The sequence below is a fragment of the Typopeltis vanoorti genome, chromosome 19 (assembly GCF_054136105.1).
Source record: "Typopeltis vanoorti isolate ZY-2024b chromosome 19, IOZ_Tvanoo_1.0, whole genome shotgun sequence".
NCBI classification, from domain to species: Eukaryota; Metazoa; Arthropoda; class Arachnida; order Uropygi; family Thelyphonidae; genus Typopeltis; species Typopeltis vanoorti.
Window position 1 is genome coordinate 19,563,895 of NC_143567.1, and position 26,887 is coordinate 19,590,781.

A 26,887-nucleotide genomic window follows, 5' to 3' on the forward strand; every position below is an offset into this window, starting at 1 on the left:
TTTTATATTATGAATTTAATATTTAAAAATAAGTATTTTATTTTGCAACTATAACCACGCTGTTTATTTATTGTTCTTTGTGAGGAGTAAGGTTTTAAAATGTGGCCCCCATAGAGAGTGAGGTCCCCAGCTTGCGCTTCATGCGCCTAATGGTAAATGTGGACCTGACCACTGGTGTTCTTAGTATAGTCCCTACATGAAGACTACTCATGTACTTTTCTTGCATAGGAGGAGAAAGTAGATTTCCAGTTGGGTCGCAGCCACTGTAATGTGAGAATCACTAAACACCTTTGAAAATAAAAACTGTTTGTCTTTTCAATCACACTCATTGTCCTTTCATCTCCACTAATCAATCAGTCAATCTTCACTCATAACCAATCTATCATCCAATGAAAGCAGACATAATATAATAGCCAATCTATCCAATGAAACGAAAGCAGATAATTCTCTAATCCACTTGTTCTTCCTTATCCTTATAAGGACTGGCTTAAATGGGCGAAGCAAGAATGCTTTTCATATTCCCCGTTATCTGTGGAGGACAGTGTAGGGATAAGGTGTTATTGAGCTATTAAAGCTCTGATCATGGCAGGAGGGTAACAGCAATAACCAAGCCGCAGTTAGAACTTCATTGGCTACAGCATTGTCATATGTTAAGGTAAAGCCGTCTCTAAAAATTCGGACGATCCCTAGGCCACGCAATCGTGGCCGAAAGACCATCCATCTCAGCGTTGGCTCCACTCAGTGATGGTCTTCCACCACACACCCACCACCGAGCAGAACCGCTCTTATTCCGAAGAAAAGCATTCACCGCCAAAGCCCCTCAGCGGGTCGTGCCGGAGAACACTGTCCCCAGAGACTCTAATGCTCCCTTAAGGCAAAAACTTTAAGAGAGCGAACTCAAACTCTCGAATCTCTGCGCCCCAAGGGGTAACAGCCGAGCCTCAGTTAAACTTCATTGGCATAGCATTACCATCCATTACACTCCAAGGTTATTAATCACCGCGTCTTCGTGTAGTGTCATAATTCTAATATTATAATATGAGATTTTTAGAGGTGTATGCCTTTATTTTGAAATTTAAAAAATGTAATTTAATTTTTTAGTATTTAGATTTATATATTCCATTATATTTATAAGTTACATGATTATTTCTAAGAAAAATAACTTTACTCATAAATTTCATTAAGGAGGATAATAATATTTTGAAATTGAACTAGTGGTGGTGGGTCAGGAGATAGCTAATTAAATGAGAAGTTTATGATGGGTAATATTTGTTTCATGTTAGTGTAGTTATAATATTAATATTTAGTAATAAGCAGAGAAATGAATTAGTATTTTATATTGAATCATGAAGTAAGTTTAATTGTAAGCAAAAATATTTGAAGAATAAGTTAAATTTAAATGAGAACTCGTAATGTTTTGTACGAATACGAATGCATTTTCTTTTGAAGAGTGGAAAAGGTCGAGTTGGCAAAGTAACTAAAATTGCATCCGAGAATTGAATGCAATCACTAGTCGCTTCATCCACGTTATTGAAACCCATGTGTTCTCTGTTTGACAACAGAAGATGCGTTGCAATTTGTGTGCGTGTGATGCTGACAATGTTGACTCACTTTTTTCTAGCATACTACCTCGCACCTTTTGAAGACACTGCCAGAAAAATGTGCGTGTTCACATGGAACTGCCGATGTTTTCCAACATGATGAAATCAGACTTGTCTGGCATCGTCTACAGAAGGTTGAATAAATATTTGACAACTAAGGGTCAATGCTTTCGTTAAAATAGGAGACGTGAAAACTAATATGTGTATTTAGAACTAAAATACACATATTAGACAACATTGGAATGCATCTTTTGCAAGTGGCTTACCATAAAACTATCAGCATGCAGCCTGCTAACCAATGTGCCGCTTTTTTTTTTTTCTTTTTCCTGTCGTTAGTCTGCTATTCGTAGAAGCATTAATCGCAAATATATTTATATTATATTTATTTTTAAGCTATTAATGCTACTGATTAAAACATTTCCTTGCCTTCAAGACTTTGTTGCCTCAAAAGGTTAGTTTTTGTGATAGTGCAAGTCCAGGGAACTCACCAACAAGGTCCACAATGCTTAAGATGCAGTTTTGAATATGTCCAAGTAAATCATTATATTTAAAATCTGTTGAATTATTTAAATTTTAGTTTAAGCACTAGTTGTAGCAAAATTAAGGAAAACAAAATACTTATCAATATTAACAAAAATTACAAAGTGATATAATACACCTCCGAATTAAAAAAAAATTTAAAAAAATAGGATAATCAAAGAAAATCCACAAGACTTCACAAATTGAGTTTTAAATCACGTGTGCCTAAGATGACTTCCAAGCAAAAGGCAGCTAGAGTGCAATGGTGTAAGCAAAGACTGTTGTGGAGTTAACAGAACTGGAAAAAAAGGTACTTTTTAGCGATGAAAATATGCTTTTGTTTCCGGTGATCATCAAAGGATGCGTGTTTGGCTTCTTAAGCAATAAGCATTTGATAAAGAATATATGAAACATTCGGAGAAATTTGCAACCCCTGTCATGATATTAAGCTTCAATGACCGCAGAGGGTCCAAGTAGGCTGTATGTTGTGTACGAAAGAGTCAATTCCAAAGTGTACCAAGAAATTCTTGAGCACTTTGTTATCGGCATCGGAAGATTTATGTGATGGTGATTTCATTTTTACAGCAAGATTCAACTTCTAGTCACACTTCCAAGACCACTACTGGATGGCTCAAAGAAAGGCAAATCAATGTAATTCCTTGGCTCGCAAACTCACCAGATTTAAACCCCATTGAGAATTTGTGAAGAATTATGAAGAAATGCCTTCAAGAAGTTTCCCCAAGAGACAAAAATGAGCTTGTTTCTAGTCTGCATGTTTTGATAAAAGACTGTGAACCACTAGTAAATAATATGCTCAACCATTTTAGGAACGGTCATAAAAGCTATAAGGAGGATGCAACAAAGTTATTAATTATCATGTTGTTTCCCTTTGACTGTAATATTTGTGCATTTATTTATTATATAACGCTAATTCATATTTAATGATAATTATTTTCTATGCAATAAATTAGAATTGCAAATCATTCAAGACATTTTCTTTGATTATTCTAATTTTTTGATTTTGGAGGTGCAAAAACAATTTGGAGGAGAAGGAATATTAGGAAAATCTTGCATCGATTCATCTTAACATAAAAACTCCTAGGACCTTATGCACATTATCATAAGCGGGTAGTAACAGCCAAGATCGTGATTCATTAGCTAATAGCTGCCATTTTAGTTAACATCCCCCCCCCCCCCCATCAACAGAACGTGACTGTGCAGTTATTGAAACATACCTTCTTGTAGAAAGCGTGCTTCAATTCACATTCCAAATTCCCAAACTAGTTCAATGTCAAGATCACAGATTCTTTAATATATTGGTCATCTGGTTCTCAATACGGGTATTGACCCCCCCCCTCCCTTCAAAATAGGGTAAAAGAAATAGCATACAAAACTATAGACATTGTCACTTCAGTTGTTCTCAAAAAAATTCCAGAAAAAATAATAATCCCCACTGGATTAAACAAGTAGTTTGCTACCAGAAAACATTACTAACACCACCACAAAAAATCTCGTGATAAAAATACATTCATCATACTTTTATACTCGAAATATAACCCAAGAATTCGATATGTCGGTCATCATTTTTCATTTTGATTCTTCTTACTCTAAATAACTTAGTTCATCTTACATTTATCGTTCTTTCAACTGTTTTATATGTTCGTTGGTTAGTATTGGCTGTTCATTTTAGCAAATCGATTTTAGAGGTGTTGCTTTTTGTCTTCGCTTGTGTGTGCGCCCGCGTGCTCCTCATAGGTCTTTGAACTCTGTGATTTCGCTAGAAGCAACTCCCCCTCCCCTCCGGTATTCCAACGATTATCTTGCCACTAACTATTTAATTCTTTATTTAATTTCTGATTGCAAACACTCTTAACTGCGTATTGAATCGGTACTTCTATCGACCGGAAGCATGTCAGACACTCCCGATTATTTCCTACTAAAGGCACTCTTCTCTCCGTTACGAGGTTAAGAGTGTGGGTCAAATGCTTCTTCGGACGAAGAAGAAATAGCGACGTTAGTTGATGGTGGGGAGGGGGGGTGGAGATCGAGCACGAGGTGATCGGGCGCTTTCTTTTCCTAGAAATGATGACATTGCAACGCTTCCTGTTTCGGCGGTGCCTTAACAGACTTATACGGAATTTTTGGGTGACGTCACGATGACGTGGCTCACTCCGTGTAAGTGCATTCCAGACAAGGGGCGAAAAGGGGAGTTTAGTCGGTAGTCGTGTCCCCGTAGTATAAATTGTTTTTACTAGCCTGCAAATCAATTGAAGTTTCTGACACTGACTAATACGAACACCAAGTCATTTCCAGTCTGGTAACAAAGTACTCTCGTAGAAGACCAACCTGTCGCCTTTCAATTGGATTTTATGAATGATATTAGGTTCAGAAATCATTGCTTTACTTCGACTTATTCTACGTAAGTTCTACTCAGATGTATTAAAGATTGTCACTAGTTAGCCTTCTGTTTTCGGTAAGTAACCATAATTATACGTTTAAGTATGTATTTACGTAACAGAAAAGATATTATTTAAATACTATATGTACATTAGTAAATAAGTATTATGTGTGTACATATATGATTAAAAAAATTTAATGTGGCAATGAATTATGTACAAATGCAAAAATAGTGCTGAAATGAACACAATGTGGACTTTTTATCTATAAATAATATATAATAAATCCCGTGCTTACTTATCATAATCAATCATGTGATTTTTCTTTTAAATATTTCCTATTTTTCTCTATTATATCTATTTTACTTTTACTATTTTACTATTCACTTTTTCCCTTCTTAAATGAAAGAAAAGAATGTCAATATTGATTATGATTGATCAATGGGGGCTATCGATAGCCCCCTCCCATTTTATTTTGATTTATTTTTCCCCTGAACAATTTCCACTATCCCCCACAACGTATACACATCTATAGCGTCATAAGGCCCTAAACGCAGTCTCCACCATACTTCGTTGCCACCCTTAAAACTCGCCCACGAAATCATTCTCTATTGCACAAAAATATATATATATATATATATATATATATATATATCTATTATTAGGGGGTTGTGCAGAAGATGGAGGCAGTAGAACGATAATATCGCCATACGTAGGCGACTATCTGTTAAAGACATCTCAAGGATGCTGTTATACCCTTGATATTTATGCTTTGAAGACCAAATTCTTCGAAAACACTTATCAGACCAATCACTGAATTTGGTATGACAGGCCGGGAAAGTATCCACCCCCCCACAGACCACTTTAGAAATTTTCTAAACGTGACTTTTTATTTTCTTTCCTGTGTATTTTACAAACAACTCGTGTTAGAGAGAGAGAGGGCACACTTGGAAGACATAGACAAACTGGAAAAAATATGTAAAAATAAACAGCATACTTTTGCAATAGATATAAAAAGACGAATACGATACAAATGCGCATGGTCACCATTGTTGTTAGGGTTCTCAGAAAGGATCAGACAAAAAAATAGAAACATAAAGAAGTATCTCAATTGGTTTCAAAAACAAAATAACTCAAGATATCACAACCGATCGCTGAGAATGAATAAGGGCTGTAAAGTATAGCCCTTATTCATTCTCAGCGATCGGTTGTGATATCTTGAGTTATTTTGTTTTTGAAACCAATTGAGATACTTCTTTATGTTTCTATTTTTCGTCGCACTAATTCGGACCTAATTTCAGACCTAATTTCAGACCTAATTCGTCGCACTCTGGGAGTGCGACGAATTAGGTCTGAAAATAAATATCCAGAAAACAAAAATAATGATAGTCACAGATATAAAGGGATGAAAAAAAAAACTAAAATAATAAACATATAGGAAATCTATCGCAGGTATTGTAACCAAGCAATGAATAAATAAAAATAATAAAAATCACCCGAACGACCTTACTTGACATTAAACAGATTCTGCTGATCTGAAATGGCATCTGAGTGAATGAATCCGTTTCATCCTTGAAGCATGGTTACCAAATCCAAGAATACTTTGGACGGTTATGGGCCCCTGTTAAGAACCATAGAAATAAAATTCGTATGTTGTTGTGATTATTGAACTCCGCAAATTATCCAAATTCGTGGATGTACACATGGGTATTACCATATACGGTTGTAGTTATGTTTGTGAGGAAAAAACTGGAGCATGTGGAGGGGAACCAATCCATCATTGCCAGTCTGAGAGTGACTTCTTCGATAAAGGGCAGATGAAGATCCATGATGACGATTTTATTGTGTTAATGATGCAAGGGACGCAAAGGTCATACTGCCCTATATCAAAGGTTATAGTAGTACACTCGCGACCTGTTGGTTGGAGAGCGGCATTTTTTTTTTTTTCTCACTCGGTATGCGTCACTGCGATTTTATGCTACAGTTCTTTTCTTTATGGCTGTTTTTTTTTTTTTTTTTTTTTTTTTTTTTTTTTTTTTTTTTAATACGTGCAATCCAATAGCCTGCCGGGTCGTATTTCCTTCTCTGCAAACGACGCAATCAATCTGGAAAAGGATGTTCTGACTAATCGTTACCTAACAGGAAAAAGGCAAGACAGAAAAGCTGTCTCCTTGATTAAGAAAAAAAAAAAAAATCTTCATGATTGAACTGATTAAAATGGAACTAACGCACTTGAAGACTGCCAACTTGTTTGGATCAGAAGTACTAGGATAGAAATATAAAGAAAAATAAATTAAATTGAATATTGTATCGCTACTTTACACCAGTTTGTACACTACGGTTTCTACTACGAATCGCAAGCCTTAGAATTAGGTCACCAAATATAGAGAATAAATATTTAAATAATTGGTGGATGTCTTCCATGTAGGCAGATTGATATTTTCAAAGTTAAGGATAATGCATACAATTACGTAATTCAAATGACCAACTTTTGATTGGAAAAACCTTCCCTCTCCAACCGAAAAGGCGTCGATGCTATCGACTGCGCCACAGAGGCGCAGCCGATGTTCTTTTCTTCACTATAATAACTACAATTAACTTCATAGTGAACTGAATTGATAACTCATACAGCTGAGAAACTGTAAAAGATAGAGCTAATAGACCCTTAAAATATTTTCGAAAGTAGTTCTGTTTAGTTCCACGTGATTTGACTTTTTGTATAAACAAAGCAGTTAATTTTCGTCTTATTTTGATTTAACTACATACTTGTAATTTGTACATACGATCTTTCTCACAAGCCACTTCTGTTCCATTTCATTGGTTTCTTTTTTGTCCAACACTGCTGTTTCAGAGGCCGCATTGTTCATTAGCATACAACTTTCGAGAGCCAAGTCAGTATTATAAGGCGCGGACAATTCAAGGTCACGGAAACATGTGGGTTGTGCACCCTAAACAATATCGGTTATGTGGCTTAGAGGCGGCACTAATTCGGTACCGTTACACGTGTTTCAAGTGAAGGGCGCGCGTAGGCTGGTTGCAAAAGATTGCGATTCATACCACGGCAATTACTTTTGCAAATATTTATTTAAATTTAAACTTCCGACAGTTCTGGTTACTAAACAGAAATTAAGTAAGAAAAGTATAATTGGCTAATAACTATATAATTTTAAAATTTCCTTAAATTATAATAATAGTAGTATTGGAATATGAAACATTTTAAGGTGTATTCTATATTTATAGTATTTCAGAAAATATTTTAAATCATTTCAAATATCAAATATTGAGTTGTAAATTGAATATAAGTTGCATTATTAGTTTTAAGAGAAATAGAATAATTTTTAACATTAAGGTATAAAATAGCTATAAATGTTGTCACATAAGCTTCTAGGAAAACTTAGAAATGGACAAAATGCGTCCATAATAACCTCAGAAAAAAAAATTTTGTTTGTGAAATATTAAATCTCTCACTTAAGGTTTCGGACCTCTAGAATGACAAAGAATCATGAGAACAGTAGTTGCGCAGTCTGTTAGAAAATTTTCTACCGACTTACTGGCACCATTCTTCGTCAAATTCGAAGTTGGGTTGCAACAACGCTCGATATATAGTGTCTATAATTTTATCTTTTCACCAAATCCAAACTAAGTTCTGCGTCGATAGTGTGAGTGACGTCATGCAGAAAATTGTACACAGCTTCCATGTTTTAATTGGTTCCTAATTTATTTTATTTCTATAGAAAATAATAGTACAATTTATAATTCATTAAAATTATTAAAAAATAATTTCTAAATATTTTTAGAAATTAAATAAACATTTATTACATAAATACACCTTTAATTAACTACCACATTGAAATGTTAAGTTACATTTAAAATTGGTAAGTTGGTTTAGATGGAAGCACACGATGTGCGATCGCTGGTAAATGTTCATAAGGTGGAGTAACAAGCAATGTCGTAACAAACACTGAATTAATAAAATATAATTAAATTACAAAGCCAAATTCATAATTATGATGAACTCTGTAACCCCTTTCATAACTATATTATAAAATACTAAAATATAGAGCCCAGAAGCTTCAATTTGGTATAAATAAGATATTAAAATGTAGGATATTATGGATCCTTCCACATTTCATAATCGAATATAGAAAAGATCTTAAAAGTTTTCGAGATTTACTTGATTTGCACTACTTATAAAACAGGCTCATTTCATTTTAATATTATATTATTTAAAAAACTGAACTGCCCTCTCAGTCTAGAAAAGGTTAGATAGGGCTAAAACGGCCTCGCCTACTCCCTGAAAGGGAATCAAAGGCTTTAGCGAGGTGTTGTTTTTTTAATTATAAAATATTGCAATTATATTATTATAACATATGTTAGTATATATTTATAAAAGATTTGATTTCATAATTAATTTCATAATTGATTTCATAATTGTTGAATTTAAATATCCGTATGTTTTTATTAGCTTGTAGGGATTGTGCGTTTACTTTTTATTATTATTTATGTTTACGTTTTATTATTAAGAGAGACCTCCTGGGAGTCAGAGACTCATCGAGGGAGGCCACATACTACACACACACACCAGCTATCATACTTCTTCTTGAATCCATTCACACTGCTTGCCCTCACAACATCCAATGGCAATCCATTCCAACCACGCACCACCCTCTGAGAGAAAAATCTGGCCCTCGCACCCTTCTTGGCAGCCTTCATTCTCAGCTTCCAAGGATGTTCTTTCCCCACCCTCCATAAATTGAAAAATTCAATCAATTGAAATCCTGTATGACCCTTTCAGAAGTTTGTAAGTCCCAATCATATCACCCCTCTTTCTCCTGTTTGCTAGTGTCTGCAGTCTACAAATCCTCAATCTGTCTTCATAATCTGTATTCCACAATCCTGATATCATTTTTAACACTCTCCTTTGTACTCTCTCCAATATATCAGAATCACAACGGAAACCAGAAGATTAGACCTGCGCACAATAGTCCAAGTGAGGTCTTTATCAAGGCCTTGTAAAGAGGCAAAATAACATCCTTATCTTTACATGTAAACGTTCGTTTCAGCATTGCAATTATCTTTTGAGTTGTATTTGCAATATTTGCCACATGACCCCTAAACTTCAACTTCCTATCTACTAACACTCCAAGATCTCTAGCCTCATCTGTTTCTTCTAGCATAATCCCACCAATATAATACGACATTGGATATCTAATCACACCAAAGTGAATGCCTTTACATTTACTCACATTGAACTGACACCCATTTTCCCATGCCCACAATTCCAGCCTGTTCAAATCATTCTGCAAGTATTAGATATCAGCAGCATTCCTGATAACCCTACCTATCTTTGCATCATCAGCAAGCAACTGTATGTCACTTGTCAAATCCTTCCCAATATCATTAATGTACAGATTGAACATTTATTATTATTAAGAGAGACCTCCAGGGAGTCAGGGACTCATCGGGGAAGCCACATGCTACACGCACCAGCTAATGATACTTATTCTTGAATTCATTCCCACTACTTGCACCCCAACATCCAATGGCAAAATCATCGAAGATAATTTTGCCCAAACACAGACCTATAAGTAGGTACCTACATACTACTCTTGGCATCAAAAGAAATTTCAACGAAGACCGGGTGCTAATCCGGACGATTATCCTGGTGTGAAAAAGAACGATGCTGTGTGTGGTGTTTATAGCGTACATCCCAATAATTCTGAATGCTTTTATTTACGAATGCTATTAATGCGTGTGAATGGACCAAAATCATTCAGCGACCTAAGAACAGTAAATGGTGTGTAGTACATCCGACATACCGGGATTCGTGTAAGGCTTTGAATTTGATAGATGATGATTCTCAGTGGGCCGATTGTCTCGGCGATGCAATAATTTCAAATTCGCCGTCATCTTTGCGCCTCTTGTTCGATGTAATGTTGGTTCACTGCAACATGACTGACTCTCTATCGCTATGGTCAATATCCAAAAATCATTTTTCGGAAGATATCACCAAGGATGTTCTTCTCATTCTCAGTTTAATGAAGCGATATATAATTAGGAATTATTAAGACTTGAATCAATTGTTCAGTCAATAACTGACAAAAGTGTTAAAGATTTCGATCTTCCGATGCCGAACAATCCTTTGCGTCTAGATGCAGATTTAATCCTGGAAAAGTCATACAATTTCAATCTACTTCGGGATGTGAAAATCACTCAGGGAAACTTTTTCTTGGATGCTTCAGATGGTACTGAGTAAAAATTTTTTTTACTAAATTTGTTATTAACTAAGTTGAGAAGCCAAGGAAAAATCGCTCTTGCATCGTCAGGTATGGCAGCTACTCCATTGCAAGGTGGTCGAACTACTCATTCTAGTTTCAAAGTACCACTTACAAATGTGACTGATGATACACGTATGTGCAATACATCAAAACAAAGTAATTTGCTAAAATTATTACAAAAGGTTTCTTTACGACGTTGTTTCGTTGTTTGCGACGAGTGTACAATGTCCCCTAAACATCTGTTGAAACTGTCGACGGAACATTCAGGGATATCAGAATGGACGATCGAAAAAAATGAGGGCAATAACAGTTTTATTTGCCAGTGATTTTCGACAAACACCGCTCGCCGTATCACTCGGAACCAGGACAGACGACGTGAATGCTTGGCTTAAGAAATCGTCACTATGGCATGATATAGAGAAGTTTCCTCTCTTCGTTCACCTACTCTAATGAACATTCCTTCTCCTCAAAATTGGTAAAAATTGGCAATGAAGCATAGCAAAGAGGCGGAAAAATATCTTAGCACACCTAAATATTGGGAAAATTGTCCGAACTGCAGACGAACTGTTGTGCAGTGTCTACCGTTCTATTGAGAACCTAACATAAAAGTCACCTTCTTGCTTCAGGGAGCGAGAGCTCTCCTCCCACTCAAAATGACGCCATTCCAATAACGAACGAGTTGGTTATTGATAGGGTTAATGAAGCTGTTAGTGTTTACAAATCAGTAGATACTCCTGTGGATGATGCAATTCATTTTCCCCTGGAATTCTTAAATTCGGTTAATCCACATGGATTGCCTGGTCATGAAATTAAATTGAAACTAGGTGTTCCTAATATGTAAAATCTACTCCCCCAATCTTTGCAGTGGAACTAGACTTCAAGTAAAATCTTTGAAACCGAATATGATAGAGTGAATATTTACAGGTCCTGGTATCGGAGAAATTGTCTTCATCCCTCGGATACCCCTCATTCCTTCAGACTATCCATTTGCATTCAAACGATTACAATTTCCAGTAAGAGTTTGCTTTGATGACCCTTAGATATGCAGGTTTAGATTTACGTGAGTGGTCTGAAAAGTTCTCGTCCTCAACCATAAATGGCAACACTATCGGCAAGATTGTTTTTTTTTTCTAAGTTGGTACATCTGTCATAAGCATTCATGTGAAATTGTAAGACATTCTATCAAGTAGTTTTTTATACTGCTTTCTGAAGCAAAAGTGTGGTCTGTGTCCCTTGAAATGGATAAAATTGAGTATTCGAAGTTCATAAAATTTTATGGGCACTCTTCTCTTCAGTTTTCAACAATTAAGAAATGGGCTGCCGAATTTTAAACGTGGCCGTACCAGCCTTGAAGATGATCCACGTGAAGGACGTCCAAAAAAGTGTAACAATACCAGAAATCATTGATCAAGTGCACGATATGGTATTGGATAACCGGTGAGTCAAAGTGCGTGAAATTGCTGAGACTATAGACATTTCAAAAGAACGTGCGGATATATTTTGCATGAACAATTGCAAATGAAAAAGCTTTGCGCAAGATGGGTGCCGCGCAGATCAAAAACGCACTCGCATGAAGATCTCTGAACAGTGCTTGGAGCGTTTTAACAAGAATAAAACTGATTTTGAGCGTCGATTTATTACTATAGATGAGACTTGGATTCTAGTACGCACCAGAATCCAAATAGCAGTCAAAACAGTGGACAGAAGCAGGTTGTTCAGCGCCAAAGAAGACAAGGTCATGGCATCAGTGTTTTGAGATTATAAAGGCATTTTGTTTGTTAATTATCTTTGAAAGGGTAAAACAATAACCGGAGAATACTATTCCGATCTTTTAACCTGATTAGACGAAAAAGTTCGTGAGAAAAGACCCAGTTTGCAGAAGAAAAAAAATAATCTTTCATCAGGACAATGCACCTGCCCACAAAGGTGTTTTGGCAATGGTAAAATTAAGGGATCTGCACTATGAATTGTTGGAACATCCACCCTATTCCCCAGATTTGGCTCCCTCTGACTTCTATCTCTTCCCCAAACTAAAACACTTCCTCGCTGGTCAGCGTTTTTCTTCGAATCAAGAGGTGATTGCAGCTGTAGAGGGGTATTTTGCAGATCTTACTGAGAAGCCCTACAACGACGGGATAATGGCGCTGGAACATCGCTGGAATAAATGTATTTGCCTTAAGGGAGATGATGTTGAAAAATAGAAATAATTTTGAAATTGTAAATTCCTTTTTTTCATTGTTAGGCCGAGAACTTTTCAGACCACCCACGTAAGAAGTGAATGTTTCGGACACGGACAGTTGTATGTAGGATGTTCTCGAGTTAGAAGTCCTGAGAATTTAATTATTTTTGTTGAAGATGATGAAACTTCTAATGTTGTTTACAGAGAAATGTTATAATGCTCACAATTCTACGCTAGGAAGAAAGCACCGAGTAAATACCCTGAAGTGAACCGCTGGCAGAATAACTTCACCTCGGCGAAGCGGGAGGGCCCGGCTAGTTTATTCATACGTATATAGACTTAAATATTGGTTGGTTAGACTCTGTTTGTTTTTCTATAATTTGCTTTACAATAAATATACCATCACGACATGATATTTCGTTATGGAGCCTTGTTCATATCTTGATTTCTTTAATAATATTTGCACATATTTTTAGGGTAGTACACAGTAAGTTTATTCCTGGATAGCTATGGGGGATTCACATTTTATTCCTTTTTAAATATTGATGTACCCTGTTGTCGGAATCGTTCTTTTCTTGAAGGTATGTTTAATTAAATTTCTTGGTCATTTGTTTACCTCCATTCGTTATAAACCCCATCAACTCCAGCTGATTTTCTATTTTTTATTTATTATTGCTTATTTCAACTTCGTTTGTGTTGTCTAGCTATAATATTTATTTCTTCTTCTTCGTTTTCCTGTAATTTGATGATATGGTAAAGTAAAATTCTCATTGTTCTCTGTCAAGGACTTATATGTACGTGATGTATTAGTATTTTAAATAACTGCCGACATAAATGATATCCCGCAACTGCAGCACGCTTCCTTTCCAAACGAAAATTACAGTATCGATACCTCCATTGCAAATCAGGTAAAAAAAATGAATCTTCGTATAATAACAAATTTAATAAAGTGAGCCTATTTAAATTCTAAAAACGTGTATAAATAAGTATATTTCAATCATTTTAATACCACAGTCAGACTTTATTTTTCTAGAGGGCGTTTTAAATGACGTTAGCAGATTTGATGTAAGATGGCGCTACGATCGTCATGGAAAGATTGTGAAATTATATTTTAATTCAGTAGCATGTTTTAAATATATAATAAAAATAATCATACATTTCTAGAAATTTCTAAAACTGAAGTGGCTTATTGAATTTTAGAACTACACCTATTTTATAATGTAACAAAGTTAAGTGCATTATTTATAGAAAATGTGGCATATAAGCTGTATCAGACTATTCCCAGAGTCAGAAGGAGAAATCAAGTAGGAGTAAAATGGATGACTAATACTATTAAACAGGAGTTGCAGATAAAGAAAAGGTTGTGGAAGACGTATAAAGAAAAAGGTGATGAGCGTTCCAATCAGCAATATAAGGTTCAGGCAAAGAGAGTAACCTGTATGGTAAGGAAAGCCAAAGCTAATTATGAGAGGAAGCTAGCTGATGAATCCAAAAGAAACCCTAAAGAGTTCTTTCGCTATGTGGCTAGTAAAAGGAAGAATATCCATGGAAAGATTACTTTAAAAAGTGTTGATGGTAAGGAAATTACTGAAGCCAATCAAATAGTTGAGTTGCTTAGTGATCATTTCGCAAAAGTGTACCATCTTCGTAGTGATAGTGCAGTGTCAGATGTGCCATTGACTGATGAGAGTATAGAGATAGATGAAATTGAGGTGCTTAATATATTAAAGAACCTTAATGCTAACACTGCCATTGGGTTAGATGGCATATCGGCCCATGTGTTACGAGAATGTGCAAGAGAATTAGCAACTCCTGTAACCAGGATGTTTAATTTAAGCCTCAGTTCTGGTAAAGTGCCAGTAGAGTGGAAAGAGGGGAAAATAGTTCCATTGCACAAGGGAGGCTCTAAGACTGAGGTTGCAAATTATAGACCAATCAGTATATCTGGATTGGTGGTTAAGATTTTGGAGAAATTAGTTAAAATTAGAATTCAGGACTGGATGGACAGCAATATGATACTCTATAAGGGGCAACATGGTTTTGTGAAGGGTAGGTCTTGCCTAAGTAATTTGCTTACGTTCTATAATAAAGTAACAGTGGAGTTGGATAAAGGAAATCCTTACTCAGTGATACTGCTTGACTTTGCAAAGGCTTTTGACAGGATTCCACATGGAACTCTGTTACATAACTTAGAGCAAATGGGTTTGGATCCGAAGATGGTGATTTGGATTAAAGGATGGCTGGCGGACAGATATCAAAGAGTGGTTTACGGAGGAGCTGAGTCCAGGAAAAGGCAAGTGACTAGTGGTGTACCTCAGGGCTCAGTTCTTGGTCCTCTATTGTTTAATTTGTACATCAATGATATTGGAAATACCTTGAATGGAAATATCCACTTGTTTGCTGATGATGCAAAATTGGGAAGAGCAATAATCAATTCAAATGATGTGGATATTTTACAGGATGACTTAAATAGGCTGACGCTATGGACTGAGGTAAATGGCTGTCAGTTCAACGTGGCTAAGTGTAAGGTGATGGACTTCGGGAGGATGACATCGCATGCCGTTTACTATATTAACGGAACTGAACTGCAGGAAGTTGATGAGACAAGAGACTTGGGAGTTATTGTGGACAGAGAACTTAAGTTTAAAGGGCATATTGCTAAGATTGCCAAAACATCACATCAAATTACATGGTTGTTGAGGAACACACTAACAAGCAGGGATAGGGAAGTTATTGTTCCAGTCTATAAGGCATTAATAAGGCCGCATTTGGACTATTGTGCACAGATCTGGTCGCCAGAATTTCTTGGTGATGCGGAAGTGGTAGAGAGGATTCAGAGGCGGGTTACAAAGATTGTTGCAGGTCTGTGGGATATTCCCTATGAGGATAGATTGATGATCTGTGGGCTCCAAAAACTAGCTGATAGACGTAGGAGAGGAGATATGATAAAGGTATTTAAATTGTTAAAGGGATTTTACAGGTTTGATACTGATGATATTCTTAAGACCAATGCAGGATATGAGAGAACGAGGGGCCATCCCTGGAGATTGTGCAAGAGTGTGGTTAACATGGGTGTTAGTACTAGATTTTTTACTTGGAGGGTTGTGAATGGGTGGAATGCTTTGCCAGAACTGGTTGTGAATGCTTCAACTGTGAATGAATTTAAGGAGAGTTATGACAGGTATTGTGTAAATAATGGTTAGTGTGTCAATGTCGGGTCTCCCGCGATGAGTCTTTTGACTCCATGGAGACACCGTTAAAATAATAATATAATAATAACTTTCTAACGAAATATCGTAGTAATGGTAATTATGCATTCAAGTCTGACATTAAATGTTATTTTTGAAACGTCACTTTTTACCAGAGAGAGAACAGCTTAGGTAAGCAGGCGAAAGATGTATTATCTACTCAATATTTTACTTAATTAGTGCATAGCTCATTAATTTGTTTACTTCACAGAAATATAGATGGCGTTTTATTTTCCCTCGAATACGATCATAAAATGTACATCAATTGATTATTTTTTTAATTAAATATATTTAAAGAAAACAGTAGAATGCTTCGATGCCATGTGAGGCCTAATCGAAGAGAGGGGAGATCGCCGGGGGATAAGATGAAAGAATGTACGGTAAGATATCCTAAAATGCTTGACCTACTGGATGATAAGCAGACCAGTTTGCAACCAAACTTGAAAGCCATGTAGGTATCCATAAATAAGTTCTAAGTGGTTTAACAAAGCAGGGTACTTTTCCGATGAACCTTAAGAAAACGCTTAAGATGGTGATATCGCCAAGTAGTAGAAAATTTCATTTTTTATGTGTTACTACTATAACGAATCATATTTTAAAGCAGTACGTTCTTGAACCTTTTTTTTTTTTTTTTTTTCCCCAAGAGTATTTTAAATGCTCGACCTACTTGGATGGATAAATAAAATAAACATTTGTTTTGGACTCTCTGCAGTTTAAGGATATTTGCGCTTGAGGTGTGGCTCCAAGCTGGGGATGCATAAGTAATAATGGGTCGAATCATCAACTGATAAAGGAGTAATTTGATTTTGGTATCCAGCTTACTATTTCTATTGATAAGAGGGTAAAGCTGTGCAATGATTTTTGATGCCTTTGTACATGAGGCTTTTGTGTGTGGATTGGAGGTTAGTTTTCTGTCCAGCAGTACACCGATATATTTGGCTTCTGCTCTCCAGGGAATCTTGGTATTAAATAGGAGGATATCGTCTTTGGGAGATATTGAATTTTTAGTGAAAAGCATGGCGATACTCTTCTGAGGGTTTACTTGCAATCTCCAATTTGAGAACCAGTGCTCTAGTTTCAGCAGGTTTTCTTGCAGTTTCTTGGTAACAAGATGAGGTTTAATAGGTCTGGCTAGTATAGCTGTGTCGTCAGCGGAGAGGGCAATGATAGATGACATTGGATTGTGCGGTATGTCAGCCATATAAACCGAGAAAAGTATCGGTGCAAGAAGGGACCCTTGAAGCATTCCTGCCAAGATTCGTCGCTGGGTAGATAATACATCATTTAGTTTAACTTGCATTCGTCTGCCACTTAGAAATAACTTTGTGAGGTGGACTAGATCCAATGGAATGCCGGCTATAATCAACTTGTATAATTGTCCGAAGTGCCATAGCTTATCAAAAGCCTTTTCTAAGTCGAGAAAAACAGCTCCGGTGTATTGGTGCCAATTGTAACTTGTGGTAATGAACTCAATTAGTCTGTGAATTTGTTGAGTGTGAAACTGGCGAAAACCAAACTGTTCTGTAGGAAGAATGTTTAACTTTTTTACTGAAAGTTGAATTCTGGAAAGGATAGCTTTTTCTGCTTATAAGGACTGGCTTAAAGGAGCGAAGCAAGAATGCTTTTCATCTTCCCCGTTATCTGTAGAGGACAATGTAGGGATAAGGTGTTATGGAGCTATTAAAGCTCTAATCATGGCAGGAGGGTAACAGCAATAGCCGAGCCTCAGTTAGAACTTCATTGCCATCTATTACCCTCCGCTTTTTCTGCTATTTTCCTTTTGAAGTTAATATATAATCGAAATTAATTTACGAAAAGGTGCATGAAGTAAGATTTAAAATACTCAGGTTCTTTTCTAGAATATGAGAGAATTATTTAATTTTTTTCTGTAAAATTAAAAATCCCAAATATTTATTTATGAAAAGTATAATAATTATATTTTCGTCTCACACATAATATCTTTTTTAGTATTAATTAATTTATTCAAATATACCATTGATCTCATATGTTGTTTACTCTGTTGTTGCCTTCACATTCACAAAAGAAAAAGTAATTGCCCAATTCTTCATATGTGACACCCCCCCGTGCAAAACAAATACGTCGTTTACCTTCAGATAATATCAAGATAACCACTTTATCATCTTGTTTAAATGCCGACAAGCAAGCACTTCTGTGAACTCAATACTTAGTCTATTCTTACAAACAGCAGGGTCGATGAACCTGTCACGTGACAACACGAGGAAGGGAGGGAAGGGGGGGGTCTTAAGCCGAACATTTGTGACATTCTTCTCTCTCTCTCGTATCCAAAATAGAACTGTCATCTTCTATCACGAAAACATGTCTGAATTCATTTAAATAATATATAATTTTTAATTCATTGTGTATTGCTTAGTGTCGCAGTTGAAATGAAATTGAAGTTAATGGTAATGTGGATGAAGTCACGTTCTACAAAAGGGAAACAACATCGTTATGGAGGACATTTCCCTTTTGAGGAACAGTTAAAAGACTTCAGATATATTTAAGATATAGCGTTGATCCGGATTCTCGTGTCACAACTTAAGTAACTTGCATTGAGCGGATAATCATATTTTTTTTTTTTTTTTTTAGGTTAGGTAGAAACAGTCCAAACAAATAATATTCGTTATGTCCGTCCGTACGCATGTTTGTCCTCCTCTTTGACTGCACAGATTTGATTGATATTTGGTAATTGAGATTAGAACTCAAATTCGATTTTGATTATTAAACCGTTTTTAGCGCCCTTGGTTAACTCGGTGATTTGGGATGATTCAAATTAGCGGGCCGAGTGGTTAAGGGTAGATGAATTTCCCCGCCCTTTATGAGAGCATTTCCCCGCTTATTAGAGGCCTCAAGTGGCCGTTTGAAAAATGTTCCATGTTTAGCCTCTAGAGCAGGGTCTCCGATTTATGTAAATAAAAAAAAAAAAAAATCAACTGCCCGAGAGAAACGATTGGATGTTTCAGATCGAAAAGTTGTAAACTTTTCGATCTGAAACATCCAATCGTTTCTCTTTAATAACTTTGCCTCTCTCCATGAGCCAAAGAGTAGCATGTGTGCGGACTGACGAACAAAACACCTCTTAAAAGGCACTTGACACGTTTTGTTTAACAACACAGAGGCAACATTACGACTCATACGGGATGTAATATCCCTTAACTTAAACAAAAATACCTTTTGGACTTATTTTAACATGAAATATAAAAAATCAGTAACGTGACCTGCATTATTTTTCAAATTCTTGAACGTATTTTTTTTTTTTTTAATTTCAGGAAGCCAGCCATCAGCCCGAGTTCCGCAGTTTGGACTCCTCCCACCCCAACGACAGCAGACTTCGCCAAAGGAGTGACGAATCCCTTCTTCTTACCTCAGAGATATCCGAGCCACGAGTCTCCGCACAGTCCGAATTTTATAAGTTCCCCCGCTGCGGAAGCACCTCGGTGGTCACCTGTAGCCGCCCCTGTTTCGCCGCGCTCCGTGTCGCCGGCCACGCCCTGCTCTCCACGAGGCAACACGGTGATAATTCCCACGATGGTGCAACGCGACTTGTCACCGGGAGGAGAGAATCCGGAATTTATGACGAGACAGCACTCGTTAGGAGCCCCTCTAACACCGGAAAGTGCTCCCGGTATGACCTGTCCGCCGGGATCGCCCCTTATCGAGCCACTATCATCGCCACGTATCAGCTCACCGGTAACGTCACCAGCTGTGATTTCCCCAGTGACATCGACACCTGTTAGTCCTGCGGTTGCTCCTCCTCCTCCACCACCACCCCCTCCTCCACCCCCTCCGCCTCCCCCATCGGCTGGAATGCCTACATGGAAAGAGAAACAAGTAAGTGCTGCTTAGTAATGTAGGATTCTTTCTTTCTTGACGCATGCGCAGAATATTTATCAACAACAATTGGTTTTTTAAAAGGATTCAGACTTATTGTGAAGTTTTCCCGGTGATTAAAAAATTTATATAGATTTAGATTAATTTTGTCTGATGAGGAAGGAACAGATTGGAACAAAACAGAACTAATGACATGAGCGGCATGGAGCACGTTAGTTAGATATCTTACGTTTCACCTGAAATGACATTTAGGCCGTGTTCCCGAGGCAGACAGACCAACATCAACACACGCACGCATGCAGAGAGAGTAAATTGGAGCACTTGGCGAAGTGTCATTTGGCAGAAATTCTGTCGCGACTGCCAGCCGATTAGTTTGCGTTGTAACCTCTGCACTTACCGGCAGATCTTCAAAACATAAAACTCCAATATTTTGTTGCGCGAAAGGTTAATAATAATTATCTTTAGATTAATATTTGATTGAAACGTAACTTAATATTTGGAGGGATTAGCGACTGCACATTCTGGATTTCTGTTGGGTTTTAATGGTCGGAAAGAGCGACAGTGAAAACGCGAAATGAACTTTGTAAACTGACACACGCGCACGCACTCACAGTTTCACTCATCTGATGCAACTCCTGCTGGAACTGGAACGTAACCAGACCACTCTGTTTAGCATGTTTGCAGCTGCGTAGATTAAATAGACATTTTTCGCGTGATATTTCACGGAAATATCAGTGATAGACTCAACACGTGCCAGGAACAACCGAGTCGTAGTAAATGATAAAAATCAATTTACCTGATGATGTTTTAATTCTTTTCATCGAGATTTTTGGTTTTATCGTATGGATCTTTTTAACTACTACAAATTATTATTATTATTATTATTATGGTTTTCACACACGGAAGGCCACAAGACCCATAGCACACGAGTGTCGTGCATGGGCAAGAGAAATAGAAGAAAAAAGAAATCTGTTCACATTCTGCTTGAACAGCTGAGGGTTGCATCTTCAGAAAAGGCAGAGCGGGGGGGGGGACTGTTCCAAAGAATAGATGAATAAAAGAGGAGGCAGTGAAGTTGGTTCAGTGAGTTTTAAGGTGGACTGTAAAAGGATGTTGGTTAGCGATGGCTCTTGTTGTAATGATTTTAGAGAAGTGATGGTGGCCAATTTGAAAGTCTGTAGAAGAGGCAGAAATAGAAGTTTATGAGAGAGAGGGATCATTAATTAGCCGGATTGCCTTCTTCTGGATAGAATCGAGCAATCTTAAAGAGGATTTTGGTGCACCACCCCAAATATGTGGGAGCAATATTCCATGGCTGGGGTGATTTTGGGCTTTGTACAGAGTTAGCAACTGTGAAGTAGTGTCTTGTGCGAAAAAGTGCACCAAGTTTTTTGGCGGTTGCAGAAGCTATAGTTGAAATATGGTTGTGCCAGGAAAGATTGGGGTGCAGATCAGTCCAAAAAGAGAATTCTGATTATCTTTGGATATCTGAGTATTACTGAAGGCACGGGTGAGGGATGTGAGTTCTTTCTTGCGAGAGATCAGACAGAACTGAGTTTTGGTGGCATTGAAGTTTACAATGCCACCGTTTACAAGGTTGTCCTTGCCCTACTGGATATAGTTAGGATATTTGAATGTAAGTCACTGGTTGTGGTAGATCTTGAGGAGTCTAATACTTGAGCGCTAACAAGTTTGTCGAATGAAAATTCGAGGAATGGAATGTCGTCAGCGAAACTATGGATAGGATTGGAAGTCTGTGAGAGCAAGTCGTTTATATACAAGAGGAAGAGAGTGAGTGAAAGAACTTCTGCCTTGGTGGGGAAATCTAAGGAGAGGAAACCATCCGCAATGACACGTAGTGAAAAGGTTGCCGATCCAGTTGCAAAATGGGGAAGGCAAACTATGGGATGGCAGTTTGTAAAGTGGGTCCCTGTACCAAACCCGATGAAATGTCGAGGGTGGTGGGTGGTGAAAGCAAGATCAGCTGTAGATCGCGAGTGGCGGAATCCATACTGATTAGTTGGTAGTTGATGACCTTCTGTTTAATTTTTGAGAGAACAGAAGTAATTGGACGGTTGTTCGTTGGTTGACTTTTATCACTTTTCTTTGGGATGGGCTGGATGTGGGATCTACCCGACAACCTGTTTCCATGTTGTAGGGTCGATCCCAGTTGAATAGGATACATTGAAGAAGTGATACGGGATAGGTTCTGTGGCACAATTTTTTAACACAATGGTGGGATGCCATCAGGACCAGATGCCTTGTTTGTGTTCTGGTTATTAAGGACTATTTGGATTTCTTTTTGTTGGGAGACATGAAGGGATCCGTCAACAATCCAGGAATTGGAAGAGAAAAGTGATGCAAGTGAGTTGGCCTTCTATTTTGGTGAGATGACGACAGTACCATCTGGATATGAGAGTGGCGGAAACCTGGGTAGACAGAAATTGTGCTCAATGGCCTCAATATTTATGACTATTTCTTTAGTTTATATTTTGTGTGACTCATAACACCTTTATGTTGCATAACCAACTTTCCCTCTTCCATGTGTTAGTTTATTACTGTGAAATTTTCGAAAGCCAGCCACTTTTATTACTGCGGTATGCTTAAGTCAGGCTTTTTAACTATTCACCTTATCAAAAAAAAAACAACTAAAATGCACACAGTACTCACTTCTGCAATAATGAACCAAGCTACCAATTATATATTTGGTTTAATCCTTTATCCAAGTGTGAGCAAACAAAGTTTGCGCCTGAAGTATTTTCAGGATTGGGGCAACTCGTGGTAAAGGTGGAATAAGTCCTGATGCCTTAGTATCTCCCATAATGCAAAGCACATCTCCTTACGGACATGTATAATGCTTTGCATTAAGGGAAGGCTACTACCCAGACCGGTTTCGACCTTTATTGAAGTCTCATTAGTGGGAGCCAGACCCAGAGGTGGTGATACTAAAGTGGAAGTGATGCAGAAGTCATATTTTTGTATACGAATAGCCAAAAGGTGTCGAACCTTTTGGCAACTGATATATGGTGATATGACTTCTGCATCACTTCCACTTTAGTATCACCACCTCTGGGTCTGGCTCCCACTAATGAGACCTAACCGGTATGGGTAGTGACTCTTCCCTTAATGCATAGCATTAAACATGTCCGCAAGGAGATGTGCTTTGTATTATGGGAGATACTAAGGCAAGTGATCAGAACTTACTCCACCTTTGCAACGAGTTGTCTCAGTCCTGAAAATAATATAAGCGCAAACTTTGTTTGCGCAACTTGGATAAAGGATTAAACCAAATATATAATTGGTAGCATAGCCAAGTGAAAAACTTTCATCAATGAACCAAGCTGAACCAATTTCTGAAGGTTAAGATGAAAAGAACTCCACTTACCCCCTTAAAAGATGAATATGCTATTATTAAAACGAAAAAAAAAAAACTGCATTGACAAACTACGTAAAAATAAGTATTTCTTCAAATTGCTAAAGACAGATAAGGATGCTAAACTACCAGATGACTGATGGTTTTCTTACACAGACATCCCCCCCCCCTACGTGCTTTCAGAGTAAGAAGGGAGCGAAAGCTATTTAGAGGAACAGGAAACGATTGAGCCAAATAGACTGAAGGATTGTGGCATATCCCATGGTCTTGTTGATACATTCAGTGCCGTAGCAAACTGCGTGTATGGGGAAAAAAAAAAACAAAAAAAAAACGCTCCATTTGTAATTAAGTTGCAAAAGCTTAAGACTAGTTTAAGAATTAAAAAACGACTACAGCAGACTATACTTAATTTTGAAACACTGATGATCAACATTGCCACTAGATGGCAGCATTTACCATTGACTTGCATTCTATTTAATGTCATTTGGCTTATTAACAAGGAGTGTTACTTGCTAAGATGTTTGCGTAATTTTAGTAATGGTTCGCTGATTCCCAGCGGTCGTTATTTTGAACGTTGAAGTCTTGAGATGTTACGTGGCAAGCTGGTTATAGGAACGCAGGTTTGTTTTCTCCAGATTTAGAACCCCTGGGATGACGAGAAATGTATACGCCGAACTATTGGAGTTAAACTTTCCCTAACTCGCGCACTTTTCTGTCTCGGATGGCTGAATTTTGAAGGAAGGCCACAAACGATTGTGTACAGGAGGAAATCACAAAGCAGGCTTTTGTCAACATAAACAGCGTGCTTTTGCCTTATTTTTAGGAGAGGAAGTAGTAAATGTTGGCCTTGGCTTTTAAGTCGCTCAAGAGGGTCGAAGAACTAGATGAAGTTACAAAAGTGGACGCAGTTGGAATCCCCAATTTGAAACAGTTGCTGCGTGTTTAGCATCCAGAAATCGTGTCCAAAAGTGAAAAGGTCCCTTTCTTATAGCATAACTGAAGCATTTGTGGGTAAATAAGAAACATCCTAGTAATAGGACGGGTATATATATAAAGAAAAAAAAATTATGATTCTTGGTCTCAAAATGTCCGAGAACATTTATTTTTAACGGTTCCCATCTTTCTTCTTTATCCCCCAACATCTTACGTTGTAACCGCTCAACCCGCACAAATAGCATTTTTATTATTATTTTAATTGTAGCATCCAAATCTTCTCAGGCGTGGATTGGATTATATCTCGACTCCACACCATTTCCGTGTTTTTGTGCTTACAAACTTAACTATTTGTATTTATGACTTCATATCCCGAAGTTCTTTCTGTTGTTTATCGGTTGAATTTGTAAAAATGTTTCCTTCTAACTTCCCATTTCATTTAGTTCTATTTTGTTTGCAATTCCTTTTTCTGCCTTCTATTGCAACGTATCTATTTGTTCATAGCCTACGTCTTTCCTTGAATGCCAGTGCTCGCTTCATTGGTTCATTTATATCTTGTTCCTCTATTGTTCTGTACTTCGCTATACTTATGTCTACTTGCATGTCGTGTCAATCAGGAACGAAAATCAGAAAACCCTTTCACTTTGTGTGGAATTTCTCTTGTTATTAATAACAACGAAGAAATAGTTTTTGTATGGGAGGTGGCGCCACTCACGGTCGTTTCGTTTATGAACTAAACAAATTATTAGCATTTTATTGTTGATCAGAATTCACAATTGCAACACTAATGAAATTGAAGAGTTGGGAACACAGTTGATTTTTACTACCGCAGAGTGTTAGAGGAGCTGCTTCCTTATAATATGAACCAGAACGACGAAGCCGACATGACCTTTATAATATAATATAAAGAAGGGATGTAGTAACTATAGAAGAATAACATTGCCACGGTACAAAGATTTTTCAAAAGAAATAACCAAGAATACTTATATTAAATGTAAGAGCTGCGTGGAGACTAAATTTGGTGATTCTGAGTGGTTTCCATTTCATAATGGATTGCGACACGGAAGTGTCGTCTCCATCGCGAGGATGAACGCATAATGACGAGAATGGAGAAACAGCTGTGTCGTTGCAGTTGGTATTATTTTGAGCACATTCAGGAAGAGCGAGAGCATGGCTTGAAATCGCAGAGAAAATATGCACGTCTTGAGGTGTAGTGAAAATTTCAAATACCTGGGGAGAGTACTTTCGAGTGAAGTCTTATATAGATATTAAGGAGGGCTACACTAGGTCAAAGCTTATATTATACGACAAAGAAATTATATTCTTCTCATTCCTTACCCACACATAAGCCAAGTTTGAGCGTGAAGTATCTTCACGACTACGCTATTGTACAGTATGGCGCGCGCAAAAAAAAGTACTGAATAATTACAACGATAGCGTGTGTCGCAGTTCAGTACTCTTTAGAGGCTAATGATCATATTGTCTTACTATCCCATTATGCAAAGCACACATCCTTTGGACATGTTTTGATTGTCCTTGATCAATCGCAGCCAGAAGCAGGAAGATACTACGGTTCAATCAAAACGGAAGTCACAGTTAGCTTTGCATTAGGAACATCTATCTACCTCAGTGGTTCTCAAACTTTTTTTTTTGTCTGGCGGCACACTAAAATCAATCAATAAATTTCACGGCACCCCTAGTATTATTTGCTTTTTATAGAGGGTAAAGTGCCGATTAATTGATTCTGAAAGACTCGCATGTATAACCCATAAATAAATTGATATTACAGATACTAAAGATATGAAGGAAAGCGTGTTTAAAAGAAAACAGATTTTATTTCAACTAAATTGGTTTATTTTCAAACAACCTCAAAACATACAAAACAAAAGCTATTATAAAGGTTCAGATAATAAAATATGAACTTAATGTGAAATATGTGCCTGGTGTTGTTTGCATATTTCTTTGATATTAGGCCTTGTTTTTGAGAGACATATTCTCATCTCATTTTCAAGGGCCTTTAGTCTTTCTCTCATCTTTGTTTTAATATTGACGAGTGCAGAAAAACCCAGTTCACACAAATAAGATGTAGAAAATTGCAATAAGATGTTAAGTGCTTTGAATTCTACATTGGGGTACGCCTTCATAGTTGTTATCCAAAATGAATTCAGACACATTTCTGAATGCTTCAATCTCAACGTACGATCGTTACTTATATCAATTAATTCTTCGGTTTCTATAAGACTTAACTCGCTCATTGCTGATGTTGACTCTACAAATTAATTTCGAATCCAATCGTATAAATTGACTGCAATGTCTGGAAAATAATGGTCAATTTTTTCTTCTAACGATGTTAAATGACTGTAAATAAGCTTTTGCAGATCAGTGTTCTTACATTTTCTGGAGGCAACTTTAAGGAACATTTCTACATTGTTGGTGCTTAATTTTATCTGTAGATGTCAAAATATTCTCATTTCTTCCTTGCATGTTGAAGTTCAGCTTGTTCAGATGATC

At 37.1% G+C, this 26,887-nt stretch overlaps 1 protein-coding gene across 1 annotated transcript in view; it reads left to right on the plus strand.

The window, feature by feature from the left end:
• LOC150095891 (uncharacterized) overlaps positions 1–26,887 on the plus strand; it is a 96,672-nt gene that overhangs the window by 61,228 nt on the left and 8,557 nt on the right. The window contains exon 3 of the mRNA XM_090409111.1: positions 19,509–20,070. Coding sequence (XP_090265237.1) covers positions 19,509–20,070 — 562 coding nt within the window. The remainder of the gene's footprint in view (positions 1–19,508; positions 20,071–26,887) is intronic.